The 16,221-nt window shown below is 31.6% G+C and overlaps 1 protein-coding gene across 4 annotated transcripts in view; it reads left to right on the top strand.

Moving 5' to 3' along the window:
• LOC132749262 (clavesin-2-like) overlaps positions 1–16,026 on the top strand; it is a 40,572-nt gene extending 24,546 nt beyond the window's left edge. For 2 of the 4 annotated variants that reach the window (XM_060738985.1, XM_060738986.1), the window contains exons 2-6: positions 6,724–6,885; positions 8,483–8,913; positions 9,583–9,693; positions 12,252–12,436; positions 13,754–16,026. In XM_060738985.1, coding sequence (XP_060594968.1) covers positions 6,753–6,885; positions 8,483–8,913; positions 9,583–9,693; positions 12,252–12,436; positions 13,754–13,892 — 999 coding nt within the window. In that variant the 5' untranslated portion in view covers positions 6,724–6,752 and the 3' untranslated portion in view covers positions 13,893–16,026. The other 2 variants (XM_060738982.1, XM_060738984.1) reach the window with 2 other exon arrangements.
• Positions 16,027–16,221: the final 195 nt, after the last annotated feature.

Here is a 16,221-nt window from a genome sequence, read left to right as displayed (position 1 = left end):
TCAGTAAACCAAATTATTTTCCAATAGAAATTAACATGCATAAGTACTTAAAAAGCACCACCACTTTTCTTGAGATTATTTATCTGGCAGATGTTCCTTTTCCTGAAAAACAACTTTCTATAGAAACAAAGCACATCTATTGATGTTCTGCATAATTTATTGATTTCTCTGAGAGGCAGCTAAATAGCTCCTGAAATTCCACAGCATGCTGTGAGTAGAATAGTAATAACTGAATATCGATCAATAAATTAACTTAAGCGTGTGATGATATGTGTGAATCGAATCTTAAAGTGATGGAAACATATTTACATTACATGATAATGTTGGATTTAAGTCTGATAAGCCATTAGGCTGGGCATTTTATCTTTTATGTGTAGCTTGTAAGTAATAATTTGCTTTATGAAAAATTAAATGCTTGTTAAAAAGGGTTAATGCTTCTTTATTGTGTTTTCAGGTATGTTTGAGATTATTGCGTGATTAATCGCTAATATTATGATACATTGACCCTCAGGTACTTAAAGCAGCATGCCTCCAGATTGATGCTATATTTTCATAAAAAATCTAAAATGCAAAGATCTGAGAAAGTTATTTAAATTACTAATTGCAAACCGAGCTTACAGTTCACAGAAACTTTCAAGAAGAGGTGACATTATATGTTAGAGAAATACCCCTAAATTACTGGTTTTTTCGTGTAGTGAAAATATTGCAATAAACTCAGTAAAATCAGGTAATAATATTAAACACAAGTAGATCTATAATTGTCATATCTTAAATTTTCTTAATTTTCATAAAATTTAATCCATTTTTCTTTAAGTTTGATTTTCTTGAAATATTTTTGGCTCATCTGGAGGCATGCAGCTTTAATAATGGGACATAAAAAATATAGAAAATCGGCTCATTTGTTAATTATAAATGATGACAATTATCTCAATCTAAAACAGAATGAATGATCTATTAATTAGTACTTCTAAGGACATAATAGTTAAACTTTTTTGCAGTCAAAATTTCAGCTTAAATAATATATATTAAATATACAGGTATTGCAGGGTTTATTAAAAACGGGGCTTCATGCAGGCCTCGACATTAGCGGTGGTCCGTTGGTCCGAGACCACTTGATTTTGGCAAGGACCACCTAATTTTAAAAGCCACTGGTCCGTCCGACCACTTGAATTTTCTGGTTGATGCAAGGCTCATTTGGGAGAATGGCGATTTGGTCAAAAACATGTTATATAATTTTGTTTAAAATCTATGTCCGATGTACATGTATATGGTTCATTAATCTCTGATTAGTTAAAGAAGTTCTTAAGTCATCAATAACTTTCATTATAAGTCGCTAAAATTTTGTTTATGCAAGTTAAAAGAGTTAAGAGTTTGTGATATAAATTTAGGTACAAAATTCATTCAAATAGTGCTAGTAATTATGCATCGTCTGATAACCACGGCGGAACCATTGACATTTATGTTATGTTACATATTAATCAACCGTGAGTATACGATGATGGTAATTATATGATATCGGATAAACTTAAATTTCAGATACTTGAATAACGGCAGCAAACGAAAGGAACTGGAAAGAAAAACATCAAGTAATTCTATGCTATTTATCTTCCCTTAGGAAAAGGAAAGGCATTTAACTTGCAGTTATTTAGCATTGTTTTTCTGACCAGTTTTAACCATTTATTAAGCAGTTTTCCTTGACAAATGTGATTATGTAGAAAGCATTTAAAATGCAGTTAAAATGCATTTAAAATGCAGTTATTTAGCATTGAAAAAGCATTGAAATCAGCCGAAATATGTAAATGAGATGACATCATAAAACTGCCTCCAAATATGGAGATAGCATTTCCAACCATTTATATGACCTCATAAATAACTGCCAAAAAATTGTGTTTGCATTTTCAACCATTTATATGACATCATTAAAAAACTTTCAAAAAACTACTGAAGCCTTTATATGACCTCATAAATAACTGCAAAAAAACTTTCAAAAAACTGTTGCATTTATTTGAGCTAATATAATACTGTTAACAACTGTTCACATCTGAAAATAATTGTACATGTACATGGAATTTCTATTACATTGACACATATGTATGTACATAGATTTCTTACAAATCACCAAATCCCCTAACTTTTCATGAACTCAAAAGCATTGCCCTTTTAGTTTCATTAGGCAACCAGTTTGATTACTGTGTGGACTTAAAGTTTTGGACACTTTTTAATGTATTTAACATTAGAAATTGTTAAGACGAACAACAGACATATTGAACTGTCAAAAATCTCACAATAAGCCTCTGGATCTTTTGAACTTTGAGATTAAAGGCCATATATGCGTTTGTAATGAGCAAAAATGTTAAGTACAAAAATCTTATCCAATGACATTGTTATGAACAAAAACGAAAAAGAAATCATAGTATTTCTCTTCTAAAATGGTCAAAATGTTGAAAAACACCACATAATTCTTGTAACGCCTACAAGACGTTACACCAAATAGTGCTTACATTTTAAAAGCATTAAAAGATTGGATAACATTTTAAAAAAGTTATTTTATTTCTTCTTTGATGGTGATATCTTTTATATTCTAAAGGCCTAGCTGTCTAGTGTACATCATTTACGTTATATTGCAGACTATCAAATTTCCATAATCAAAGTACTGAAGGTACTAACGATACAGAAACGACTGGGGTTTATTAGTAAAAAACAATATACAAAGGCTAAATATTTTGACATTTGGTGTCAAGAGGTAAAACCCTTTCGATACAGAATTCTTAAGAAATACATGGGGCTTTAAAGTCTAGCTTAAACAAAACAAAAAAAAACAAGATATACAAGAACTGTTAAAAGTGGACATAAGTGATTCATGCATATGTCAGCTATAAAGAATCGTTTTAAGTGTACATAATGAGAAAATGAGGGGACATAATTATTTTTGAACAATTGCCATAAATAAGATATCTATTCTCAATCTGATCCTCCAAATATCAGAAATTTTATATTAATACATGCTGATGTCTAATGCTGACTAGATTTACTATAGAGCAACAGATAAATTTTAGAGCTAGTGTCTTTACTCCCTATTGTTTTTTTGGAAAGAGTGAGTCACTCTCAAGACACAATAAAAAAAAAAAAATTTGTTTTACAATAATAATAATAATATGTAGGACTTCATAATGTCTTTTCATACCATTTAACTTGTCTGTCAAACATGCTTTCTTTCATTTACAGTGAAAGTTCCTATTTTCGCGGTACTAAAACAGCTAACAGTAATTTTGAAATCAAAGTTATATACTATTGTATAGTATTTTGCAAAGCTTCCTTTTGAAAGAAAATTGAAGAAAAGAATGCTGTAGAAATTTTGTTTTGGTTTGAAATTACGTTACCGCAAGCAGTATAATTTATAAAATACAACAGCTAGTGTCTGAGTTTCAACTCTGTCGCAGGCATTGTAAACTACAACCTTCACATTGTACAGACAAACTATCTGGCTCATGAGTTTTAAAAAAAAAAAAGAGAAGACGACAGGGTTTGTTCATGTGATTTCTTTTGCTGCCTCTGGACGGCATGACTCAGTTTGAAAGTAAATTTACACCCCACACCGGTGAGTTGTACACATACAATATTGCTATGATGCACTACAAGGTATTAAGTGAATATTAGTGTGCATGAATTATATTTTCCTAAAGGCATTTAAATAAAACTTGTAAAAACTGCAGCTTCTGTCACAATCTTTTAGCTTAAAAAAATGGTTCAAGAAAATAACTTGTAAAAAATGGTAATGTAAGTATTGTTTAACATCACCATTTATTTTTAAATGTTGAAAAACTGGTAAAAAATGCTGGACACAAGTTTTTTAACAACAAGTTTTTACCAGTTTTTTAAGAACTGCTGTTTAAATGGAATCCTACAAATTAAGATGAAGGGCAAAAAATTGTAAAAAAGGCATTTATTTGAAAAAACTGCTAAATAACTGCAATATAACTACAAGTTAAATGCCTTTCCTTTTCCTAAGGGTTTATTTTAACTGTTTAACGATAAGAGATCCGTTTCTTCTAGAGTTAAAATTATTTAAAAAGGTTAAAAATACCCAATGTCAAAAATGAATATCAACCAACAAGCAACAGGGAGGTAAAATTCTGTATCATAAATCTGTGAGAAAAATAAGATAAGTTATATAGTAAATAATAACGTTGTCATTATTTAAATAATATAGATATTTCCTTGTTTTCAAAGACAAAAATAAGATAATTTATTAGTTCCATTAAAAATGTTAATCTGTAAAAGATGCTATGTTATTATCATGATTATAAGACGTACCGCGTATCAGCAATGAATATTTGAATAACAGTAAGAAAATAACAGACACAAATGGCTTCAATATTTCCTAACTTGAGTTGAGAGAGAAATCACTTTAATATAAAAGTTAACATAAATAAAAGCTCTGTTGTGTATTTTTGACTGAGATAAAAACAAATACACAAATAACTCTACGATAAAATACCTACTGACTTGCTCTCCCTTTTCTGATTAGATGAAAAATATATATCTAAAAATATCTGTTTTCTTTAAAGATTAATAATAAATCTTTGTCATAAAGTTTAAACATTTTTTTTCTACATTTGCAGTAAAAAGATATAATAATGATAACTGACCACCTGACTTCTGGAAGGACCACCTAACTTTCAAATCTAGTGGTCCGGCGTACCACCTGCTAAAAAAGTTAGTGTCGAGGCCTGTCATGGAGTTAGATTTTATCTTCATATAGCTAACTAAGTGTGATAAAAAAAATGATACTTTGACGAATATTTAAGGACCTTTATCAAAAAATAATACTTTGACAAATATTTAAGGACCTTTATCAAAAATGATACTTTGACGAATATTTAAGGACCTTTATCAAAAAATGATACTTTGACGAATAAATTTTAAGGACCTTTATCATTTTATGACCATATGGACCTTTGTAGAATGTATTTATACATTCTTAAATTGCCCCTTTAAAAGTCAGTTGGTAATTCCTGGACCGCTCATTAGCCCTCAGAAGATTGTATAATATATAGCACATTAAGAGACGATTTTTGCCATTTGTACAGAATGAGTGTTACAGCTGAGGGTTAGAGTCACCTCTGGGACCAGAGTGTTTGAAAATCCATTTAATAGACATAATAATTCCCTGCCATTCCCCAGGTTTACAATTAATTGAATTTTTAAGTCTGAGATTGGGAAAGGTAAAAGGGAGGACATTTTTTGATAGATGAATATTAACATTTTTTCTTGAATAATCAATAGAAATTTAGTTTCTTATAAATTTGTAAAATTGTGATTTGAAAGTCAGATAGAATTGCCACAATTCAGTAGAGAAGAAGGTGTTTTCATCTAGCACTTATAATTATATATATCTGATTATCTTTTTTTAAAGTCTTTTTGATTTAATTCAATTTTTAATAATAAAAAAAATATATATACAATGTATATAGCATTTATTACACTTAAAATCCCATGAAACTTGATTTGTGTTAAATGCACATTATGTGTGATAAAGGTATACTGTAAGACTTATTGAATGTTGTTATAATTGTATTCCAAAAATACAATGTTTGTGCTGGCGCATTAAAGCGGCATTATGTCTCTCAGCTGTGCACAGGAGTTAGTTGTAACTCAGGTATAAGCAGGGATTTTGTCGAATAGTCAGAACATTAAGTATAGCAAAATGTTGTATAGCAGGCATTGCATTTGAATAGCAGATAATAGCTTTGTATAGCAGGGACTTTAATATGAAAAGCAGGAACATTGAATAGCAGGGATTTTGAATATGTAGCAGGGACTCAAATTTGAACAGCATGAGGGGCTTAGTATAGCAAATATTTTCTATAGCAGGGACTTTGAATAACAGGTACTTTAAATAACAGGGACTTTAAATAACAGGGACTTTAAATAGCAGGGATTTAAACTTGAATAGCAGGGGCTTTAAATAGCAGGGACTTAATTGAGTAGCAAAGACATTATGTATCACTGGGACTTTGAATAGCAGGTATTTTGAATTTCAAATAGCAGGGACTTTGAATATCAAGGGCTTTGTGTTTTGGTTAATCAGACCTGAATTAAGAACCAGTCCTGACCATTGCATGGACAGCTTAATGGTAAAATTATTTCTATAATAAGAACTTATGCTAAGAGTTGGAAATACTCCCTGCCCTGAATATTTACGAGACATCCACCAGGTGGAAGTTGATTTCCTCAATTATCTTCACTGACCCTGCCCTGCATGTGGGGAAAGGGTTTATACTTACTGATGTACATATAATTATATACATGTATCAAAAAACTTAAACTATATATGAGCCGTGTCACGACAAAACCAACATAGTGTGTTTGGGACCAGCATGGATCCAGACCAGTCTGCTCATCCACGCAGTCTGATCAGGATCCATGCTGTTTGCTTACCAACTTTATTACAAGTAGAGAAACTTATAGCGAACAGCATGGATCCTGATCAGACTGCGCGGATTTGCAGGCTGGTCTGGATCCATGCTGGTCGCAAACCCATTATGTTGGTTTTGTCATATTGCAGCTCATATGATATAAATTAAATGAAAAATGTGGCATAAACACATTTTGCTTCAGAATGTAACTGAATTTCATTTATTCTAACAGAAATTTAGAGCAAAAGACAAAATGATAATTATACTGAATGTAAATAATAATTGATAACTTTTTTATGAACAGGTGATGATTGCTGACTAAGCGTAGACAAAATGGCAGAGTATGGCTGGGGTTTGAGCAGTGAGTTAAAGAACAAAGCTTCTGTAGAACTGAATGAGAACCCCGAATACACGGCAGAAGCCATTGATGTTGTTCGTGAACAGATTGATACAAGGCCTGATATTAGTATGTACATTTTCCTTTTCCACCCTAAATATCTTAAATGGACTTGACTTGTCCATGCTTCAATCTGGACAAAACTATTAATCATCTTTAGAGAAAAATTACAAAATGAATACTGACTGAATTATATGGGAACAGTGCTGATAGTGAAAGATGATACAGAAGTGCCAGCTGATCTTTAAGTGTGCCCTTGTTGCATTGGTAGAATCGGTTGCAGCCAGTTGGCTAAGGGTTAAATAAAGTCATGATGATCTTGCTATACTAAATGTCTATAACTGGCTTGCTCTGTTTTAAATTCTGAATTTGCCCAACATAATTGTAGATTTTGATATAAAAATGTTCAAATTAACATTTAATCTGTTGAATTCCTTAAATGGAAACACATTCTTATTATCAGATTGGTGGATTACAATAAGAATTTCATCAGAACATATTTGTTAAGAAAACTGAGCACATGTCAATGTTTGTGGTTAAATCTATTGTTATTCAAATAAAATGTCAGACTAGGGATTTATCAATCTATTGTTTGAAGAAATAAAGGATCTGATATACATGTAATACATACTGCAAGTTTTTTAATGTTGCATTTCTTTGGACATTTGTAATAACATCAGGGACTTTGTATTTTAAATAGTGAATGATCCAAGTTTAAGAATTTTAGACAGCCCGCATAGCTCAATCAGTTAGAGCGAGAGACTAGTAAACTCACCATTGTGGGTTCAACTCCCAGGCTGGCCAACTAGAATTACTAATCGGTCTTTCAGATGAGACTTTAAATCAAGGTTAAAACAATCAGCATGTTAAAGAACCAGGAGACTTAGCTTCTGGAATTGGGGCATCTTTCTGTCTCGAAAAATATAAAATGACTATTACTCTTCTGGAGGACTCACCCATATGGGCAACTGGTGGGGAGTATATAAACTCAAATTATGACACACACTTTTAAGAATTATTTTTCTTAATAATCTTTATTGTTATTTATCAAAGAAAGAAATTGTGTGTAACATTGTAATAAACAGTTTTAACCAGTTATATGGTCATGTCCAGTTCTTAGCAATATAACCATTAACTAATGGCTCTGTTGGTTTTCCTGGTTAATTGTATTCAAGCTAGGATTTTAAGCATTTTTGTCACAGATTCATAAGGGGAAAAGGGACCTTTCATTCAATTTCAGGCAAAAAGAACATTGTGTTTTTGCAAAAGGGAAGAACAAACTTGATGCAAATTGAATTTTTTAAAGAAAGGCTGCTTGATTTGATAGAATGTTCCTAGATGGAAGATATCTGTAAATGGCCCTTGCTATAAAAAGAAAAAAAATCTGACATCTGTTTAAACTAAGTAAGCCATATTTATAATCTGTAAAAATGTTGAAACCAAAAATGCTATACTGTGAGGACCAACAAAATCTCGTTTTGACGTTAACACCTCTCTGTTTTATATCAGAAGCACTTCTTTAAACTTGTCCATAAATATTACATTTATAGAGAAAATTCTTGAAAATTTGAACTTGTCTGTACAAACTTTGGGACAACCTATGCAATATGCCACTCCTGTGATATGACAAAACTTCCATATTTATTGCAAATCATTTCTCTTCCAGGTTTTCTAAGAACAGATGATGCATTTGTATTACGATTTCTTCGTGCTAGAAAATTCGACACGTTCGAAGCCTTCAAATTATTTGGTCGCTATTTTGAATACAGACAAAACTATCCAAACATATTCAAAGACTTCAACACTTCTGAACAAGGCGTTAAAGAAGCTCTCTTTGACGGTATCCCAGCTGTACTAGAGAACTCTGACCATTTTGGTCGTAGAATTATAGTGTTATACTCTGCTAACTGGGACAATACCCGCTATGGTCTTGCCGCCATATATCGGGCTATATTATTAACTTTAGAAAAACTTATTGATGAAGAGGAATCCCAGATTAATGGATTTGTGATTATTGTGGACTGGAGTCAATTTACATTTAGACAATCAACCTGGCTTAATCCAAATGTCCTCAGACAAATGATAGAGGGGTTACAGGTAACTTGTTTATCTATATAAATTTGTCATACATTTCCAAGTTAATTCATAGTCTTATCAATATATAATAATAATTAACTGTTAACTAATAAAATGTTACAATGAACATGTGCCTCATCTCAGCTTTGGTATTTATTTAATGGAATTTTAGCTTTAGTCATTTGAGAAAGCTATCCAACTAACATACTGGTCAAACGATACTGGTTCTACTCAGGTGTTCAGTCATGCTTGAAATATTGCACAGAGAGGCACCTTACACATGTTAAGTCTTCTTCCACCAGCAAAGCTGAAGTGGCCATAAATTTTGATCTTTACCATGTTGGCACCATGTAAATCCCAACCAAAAAAATGTGTCCTTATACCTGTCAAGGGTCTATAATATATGAGTTACAGAGAGTCTGGAGCCCATTAGCATGCCTTTCAGGAAATTTTTCTAATTCTAGGTCATCTCTGAAAAATATAGAGAGCCAATGAATAATTCTTACCAGAATTTCTCTTAATTATTTTCTCTTAAGTGTTTAATCATTTAAAATATTCCAAAGCAATACAACAATACAGTTGTACTAAGACCTGTTTCTTGCTCCCTTTTATTGTCCCCTATACATTATATCGGACTTTAATATGTACTTATAAATTATGTTATTAAAACATTTCTGTATTTATTTGAAGGATTGTTTTCCAGCAAGATTTGCAGCTGTTCATTTTGTCAATCAGCCATGGTATATAGAGGCAATGTTTAAAATGTTGAAACCATTCTTGAAGGAGAAAAACAAAAATAAGGTTAGTGTCCTTTTTATATGCCCAAAAGAATTTCGGACATATTATGTTATACCCCCTGGCGTCCGTCTGTCCGTTAGCAATTTGGTTTCCGGAGCATAACTTAAGTTCCATTTGGCCCACAATATTCAAACTTCATAGGATGATTGTCCATATTGGGGAGAAGACCCCTATTGATTTTGGGGTCATACGGTCAAGGTCACTATGACCTTAAAACTGAAAACAGTTTCCGGAGCATAACTAAAGCTCCATTTGGCCTACAGTGTTCAAACTTTATAGGATGATTGTCCATATTGGGTAGAAGACCCCTATTGATTTTGGGGTCACAATGTCAAAGGTCAAGGTCACTATGACCTTAAAACTGAAAACAGTTTCCGGAGCATAACTTAAGTTCTATTTGGCCCACAGTGTTCAAACTTCATAGGATGATTGTCCATATTGGGTAGAAGACCCCTATTGATTTTGGGGTCACAAGGTCAAAGGTCAAGGTCACTATTACCTTAGAACTGAAAACAGTTTCCGGAGTATAACTTATGTTTCATTTGGCCCACAGTGTTCAAACTTCATAGGATGATTGTTCATATTGGGTTGAAGACCACTATCGATTTTGGGGTCACAAGGTCAAAGGTCAAGGCCACTATTAACTTAAAACTAAAACAATTTGCGGAGCATAACTAAAGTTCTATTTGGCCCACAGTGTTGAAACTTTATAGGATGATTGTCCTTATTCGGTAGAAGACCCCTATTGATTTTGGGGTCACAAGGTCAAAGGTCAAGGTCAATATTACTTAGAAATTGAAAATAGTTTCTTGAGCATAACTTAAGTTCCATTTAGCCCACAATATTCAAACTTCATAGGATGATTGTCCATATTGGGTAGAAGACCCCTATTGTTTTTGGGATCACAAGGTCAAGGTCACTATGACCTTAAAACTGAAAACAGTTTGCCGAACATAACTTAAGTAGCATTTGGCCTACTGTGTTTAAACTTCATAGTATGATTGTCCATATTGGGTAGAGGATCCCTAATGATTTTGGGGTCACAAGGTCAAAGGTCAAGGTCACTATTACCTTAGAATTGAAAACAGTTTCTGTGGCATAACTTAAGTTCCATTTGGACCACAATATTGAAACTTCAAAGGAGGATTGTTATTTGAAGGAGGTAAATTATACTTTATTTAATTCCCATGTCTTACAAATGCTTCATCTTTACTAAAAAAAAAAATCACTTTCGGGCATATAATGCTCCACCTAGTGGTGCTCTTGTTTTGCTCTTGTTTTGCAAGTGCATCGATTTAGTTTCAACATTATTTATTTCAAGTCAGTATTGTTATGGAGACAGATTATTCCTCACTTCTCAAATCTGCCAGTACTTATGCTCAATGTACCATTTTAAATGATTATAAGAAGATATTTAAATAAATTGTAGCAGTTTTGTCTTTGTCCACTTGCACTTTAAAATATTGAATAAAGAGTAGTATTTATTATATTTCCACATTTAAAGCAGCATGCCTCCAGATTCATGCTAATTTTCAAATGCATTTAAAAGTAAAATACTGTGAACAAAGAAAGTAATTTACACATTGCAAATGGCACTTACAATCCAGGTTAATTACCAAACAAAAAAGATGTCAAAATATACATGCAGTAGAATTATAGTGATTGATACTGCAAAATCATTCATTAATCGCAAATAACATGTAAATAATTAATTAAATATTGAACCTATTTACTTATGAATTTTTCTCAAGATTGAATTTCTTGAAATATTTTGGCTCATCTGTAGGCGTGCAGCTTGAAGGTGCATTGTCTATAAATTTCTGGTACAGAATGTTTTTATATTTGCAGTTAAAAAAAAATATTTTAGCACTTAAACATTTAAATTTCTATATTTATCTTTTAAGAGTTACACAATCTTAAAAAAATCTATATTCTACCAATGTTATGGTTGAAAGCCAGATCTGCCTCTCCCTCCCTTAAATGCATTTGCAAGGGTATTAAGTTATAACTGGACAAAAAAAATGCTTTTTATTGTAAGGGAAGCATCAGAATTGTAATCCAGGAGTGGCTGCTTCAATCCCTGAACGAGGTGAAATATCACCATAACAATTGATCTTGGTCATCGAATCTAATGGTCAATTGAATCTAATGGTCAATTGTCCCTCAACACTGATTCAGGAAGCATGAAGAATAAAATAGTCAGAAATATACATGTAGTCAGTAATACTTGCAGAGAAAATGGCATTTACTGGTTTGTTATCCAGGAGAGTTGGTATTAGGTAGACCAACCATTGTTAGATATGACCAAAAATGTGTCGAAATTCAGATGTGAAATCGAGATAAACACAACTGACCAATTTAAACCAATTTTTATATTTCAAAAGTGGTGAATGATGTAATCAAATTGTTCTCATACCCTTCCAATGCTTGTTTCTTAAGTAACTTAATAAAGAAATGATTTGTCTTGTTTTTTTTTGAACATATGAATATTATGTCAGCTTAAGGGTCATGTTCATGTAAGACTTTGATGAAAAAGAATATTCTTCATATTTTTTGTACAGATTCATTTTCATGGAATAAACCTTGGTACATTACATAATGAGATCCATAAAGAGGCACTACCGGCAGAGCTTGGAGGCACTCAACCTCCGTACAATAATCAGTATTGGGCAAAACAGCTGATTGGGGACGAGAACTTCAGCTTTAGTGATAAACATATCTACTGGCCAAACCAGACACAAATAAGGTATGGATAAACATGACATAAACATTCTGAGTATGTGTAAATTGTAATGAAATTTGCATGATTATAAATTATATATATAAATTATATATATTTATTTAATTTTACCCATGAAATATGGTGCTAGATTCTATATCAGTCAAATATATGTCATGTTTGTGAAAAATAAATATGAAATATAAATATGAAAGTAGGCGGAGTAAAAACTCATATTTATTTTAGGGGACTTCTTTTGCCATTTTGTTTAAAAAATCTGATCTGATAAATAAAACCATTTTTTGTTGAATTTTGTTTTGAAAACTATCTAGAATGATAGAAAATGGTTTAACTAAGAAAATAAATCCAAACACCAATATCTTTCATGCAGTCATTAACACTGTACAGACGTTTAAAGAGTTGTTTACGTGTCGTCACAATGTAGCGCCAAACAGTGCATGCAAATACAAGCAAAAACAAGACGCATCAATATATTACTGCACGCTGTAGGCCTACAATTGCATTTGCGTAGCAAGCAAGGAATTCATAACCATTTTTTTTTGTTGACAATGAAATTAAATAAAAAGGTTATTTGTTTGTTTTTTATGAAATATGGTAATATTTTCACTCAACATGATAAAATGCCACACATTTTCACTCGTCGTCCCAGTTTGTGAAAATATGTGGCATTTTATCATGTTTCGTGAAAATATATTCCATATTTCACTAAAACGAAAAAATATCCTCTTATTAAAAAGAGCATTATTATTTGCTTTTTGGTAAATACCAAAAAATATTATAATCTTAAATATCTGTATAATTGTGCAGATAAATTATTGCTTTTTAATTAGAGCACCCATGGCTGAGTGGTTCAGAGGGCATGAGTTCCGACCAACTTTGGATTCTGTTATGTAAGGAAGCTAGCTAGCTTACAGAACAGCAGTGGTTCTACTCAGGTGCTCATATGTGCCTTCCTCTACCAGTAAAGCTTGCATGGTGCCATATGATCTTAACTGTGCTAGTGTGATGTAAGATTAAATTTTAAAAAAAGACATATGATTAGATTAAATGCAGCCAAACTTCAATTTTCATGCTGACAAATACAATGAAGCTTATGTGTCATTATACAAGTAGAAATGTTAGTCAATATAATTTTCCTATAAATACCCATAGGCATTCTTATTTAGAGAAGAATGGTCATAAAGTTTCAGGCATTTACAAAAATTAATATTGTAGCTTTATTCAGGTATATCCTTAAAAGTACTGTATTGACTGTGTAAATATACATGCATTCAAATTTTAAGGAAATATACTGTAAAATATTTTTCACTGACCGTTTTACAGGGCACGATCAAAATCATTTCCATCAAGTTTTTACAACACGTCTTCCAAACCTACAGAAGATGTGGAGACTGAAGTTTATTCGGACGACGAGAAAGCTCACGGGACGTACCTTGATGAAGAATTCTTCCTCATAGATTGAATGAGATAAAAAAAACTTTTAGTTACATATAACCTTGTTACTATAAATAGCAATACATTACAGGTTATTTCAGTTACATGCTGAAAAGTGTCACGTAAACGTTTATAATGTAATTTTGTTGTGGCTCGGGCTGAGAACATGTAATCACTGCCGAGTGCCGGCCATGATTGGATAAAATTGTTCCTGTTATTCTTGAGACATTGTACCTTAAGCAGGCAAATTTTTACATTCTGGCCAAACCCCACAGTGCATTTATCTCTAAAACAAATGCTTTTCAGAGATATAAGTTCAACAGTGTATGATATAAACTTAAAATACCTAACAAATTTCTATAAAGCTAAGATAGGTTGACATCTGGCCTCACCAAATGAAAAAGTGGTAGAGGAGAAATACAGTACCATGTAATCATCACTTTTAATGAATTTTTATTTACATGTTGGAATACATGAAAATACGCTAAAACATTTTACTGCTATACACACATGTTTTATTTATATTTTAAACAGAAAAAAAAAGAGCATTGTTTTTAGAAATGAATCAAATTTGTGTTATTTTGTTGTTATAAAAATGATATGTATATATTTTAATGCTTACCAAGTTATTGCTATTGTAGCTAAATAGCGTAATTATTATACTTGCATCAGGTTGTAACAATTGTTGTTACATATTTTTTCATCAGCTATTGTCCAATAACCTGTTGAATTTCTTTATTTAAATAGTCTTGTTCAGCTCCCATTTTGGAAGTTTCCACTTTCAAATTTTAGGGATTATCAGTATAAAATTTAAAGTTGACCAGTCTACAAAATAAACTATAGCCAGGTTAGGCTGCAGTGACTCGGGCAGACTAGTCTGATATAATAGTGAATCTGGTTCCAGCAGATTAAGGGTTAAAAACATCCAAACATTCAAAACTCCATGCATGTATATTAAGGGCCATATCTTTATGTTAGTAAACAAGATCCATAACTCTAGCATAAATTTGTACAGAATTATTTCCCTTTGTAATTTCAAAAAAAATTGTGGTTAAACATTAAAATTTTGTAACCATTTCTCATCAACCAATGAAGGTATTAACATATAGAAACTTCACAAAAGTTCTGTGGTCATCATCATAGGTCATTAATAAGGGTCTATGACTGAAGCATAGATTCCAATCCTCTGGATTTTTTTTTTTTTGCTGTCAAACAATGAAAAAAGGTCCAATGTGCACTCCCTGTAACAGATCTTGTTATGGTTTTGGCCTTTATTGCCTAAACATTTATTCAAATATAACTGAACAGAAACCATATATTCTGTAATTTTATTTTACACAGACAGATATTAGGATATGTATTGATGTATTGTAACATAATTAATTGTGCCAACATTGTATTGAAGCTGCTGTTATGTTGTTTAGCATGTGCCATGTTTTTCCTGCTTTTTGTTTTTGTTTTAATTTGTTTTTTTGGGGGTATTCCTTGTTTTCTTATCCTTTTCTCAATAGTATACAGTATAGACTGGTGAAACATAATGGCAATATACCGGTATATGACAACGCAGCATCAAGCAATATTATCTCATATGGAACAGGTACAGAACAGATGTACCATTATATTCCCTGCAATACTGACTTGAAGTTTTTTATATTACTGATGCATTTGTATTTGAAACTGCATACAAAAACTTTTCTTTGAATTCATGAGGCCAATAGAACTTAGCCATTGTAACACATGTTTATTTCTTTTAAAGGTAAATAGTTAATTTAAGTATCATTGTTTATATTTGCATTCTTATACATGTAGTTTAACATAAATAACCAGGTTGGGTGGTTGATTTGATAAATATCGTTACAAAGGTCAAAAGGGTAGTTTGGTATACCTTTCATTTAGAAAAGGAAATCAAATTTAAATAAGCAATTAGTTAAATGCTGAAAAATAAGTCACCATACTGTTGAGAGATTTTGCCAATGATGGTGTCAGTCTACCTTATGTCACATTACCTGATCAAAATGCTGGCTTTAATGTTTTATTTGTTTGATTATTTGACAAATACTAGGTTAAGCATTCTTAACATGATTTCATTATATGAATAAAAACAGCTATTTATAATTTGTTGAGCTTTTCATGATTTCTAAAATAAAAAAATAGTAGTTTTACTTTTTTATTGTTTTTTATTATAATCATCAATGTATTGCAATATGTTTAGCAATACAGGTTGTTGGTACAGCAATATACTGTAATACAGATTTCAACTAATTTTTGCACCCTTAGTGATTTATATGAATAATTTGTCACCAATCTCGTACACTTTTTAATTTTCTATTTTTTAATTTTGAACATCTACTGCATAA

Source organism: Ruditapes philippinarum, unplaced genomic scaffold, assembly GCF_026571515.1.
Source record: "Ruditapes philippinarum isolate M1 unplaced genomic scaffold, ASM2657151v2 ctg4697_1_1_1_1, whole genome shotgun sequence".
Classification (NCBI taxonomy): Eukaryota; Metazoa; Mollusca; class Bivalvia; order Venerida; family Veneridae; genus Ruditapes; species Ruditapes philippinarum.
This window is presented reverse-complemented; position numbering and strand designations above follow the sequence as displayed.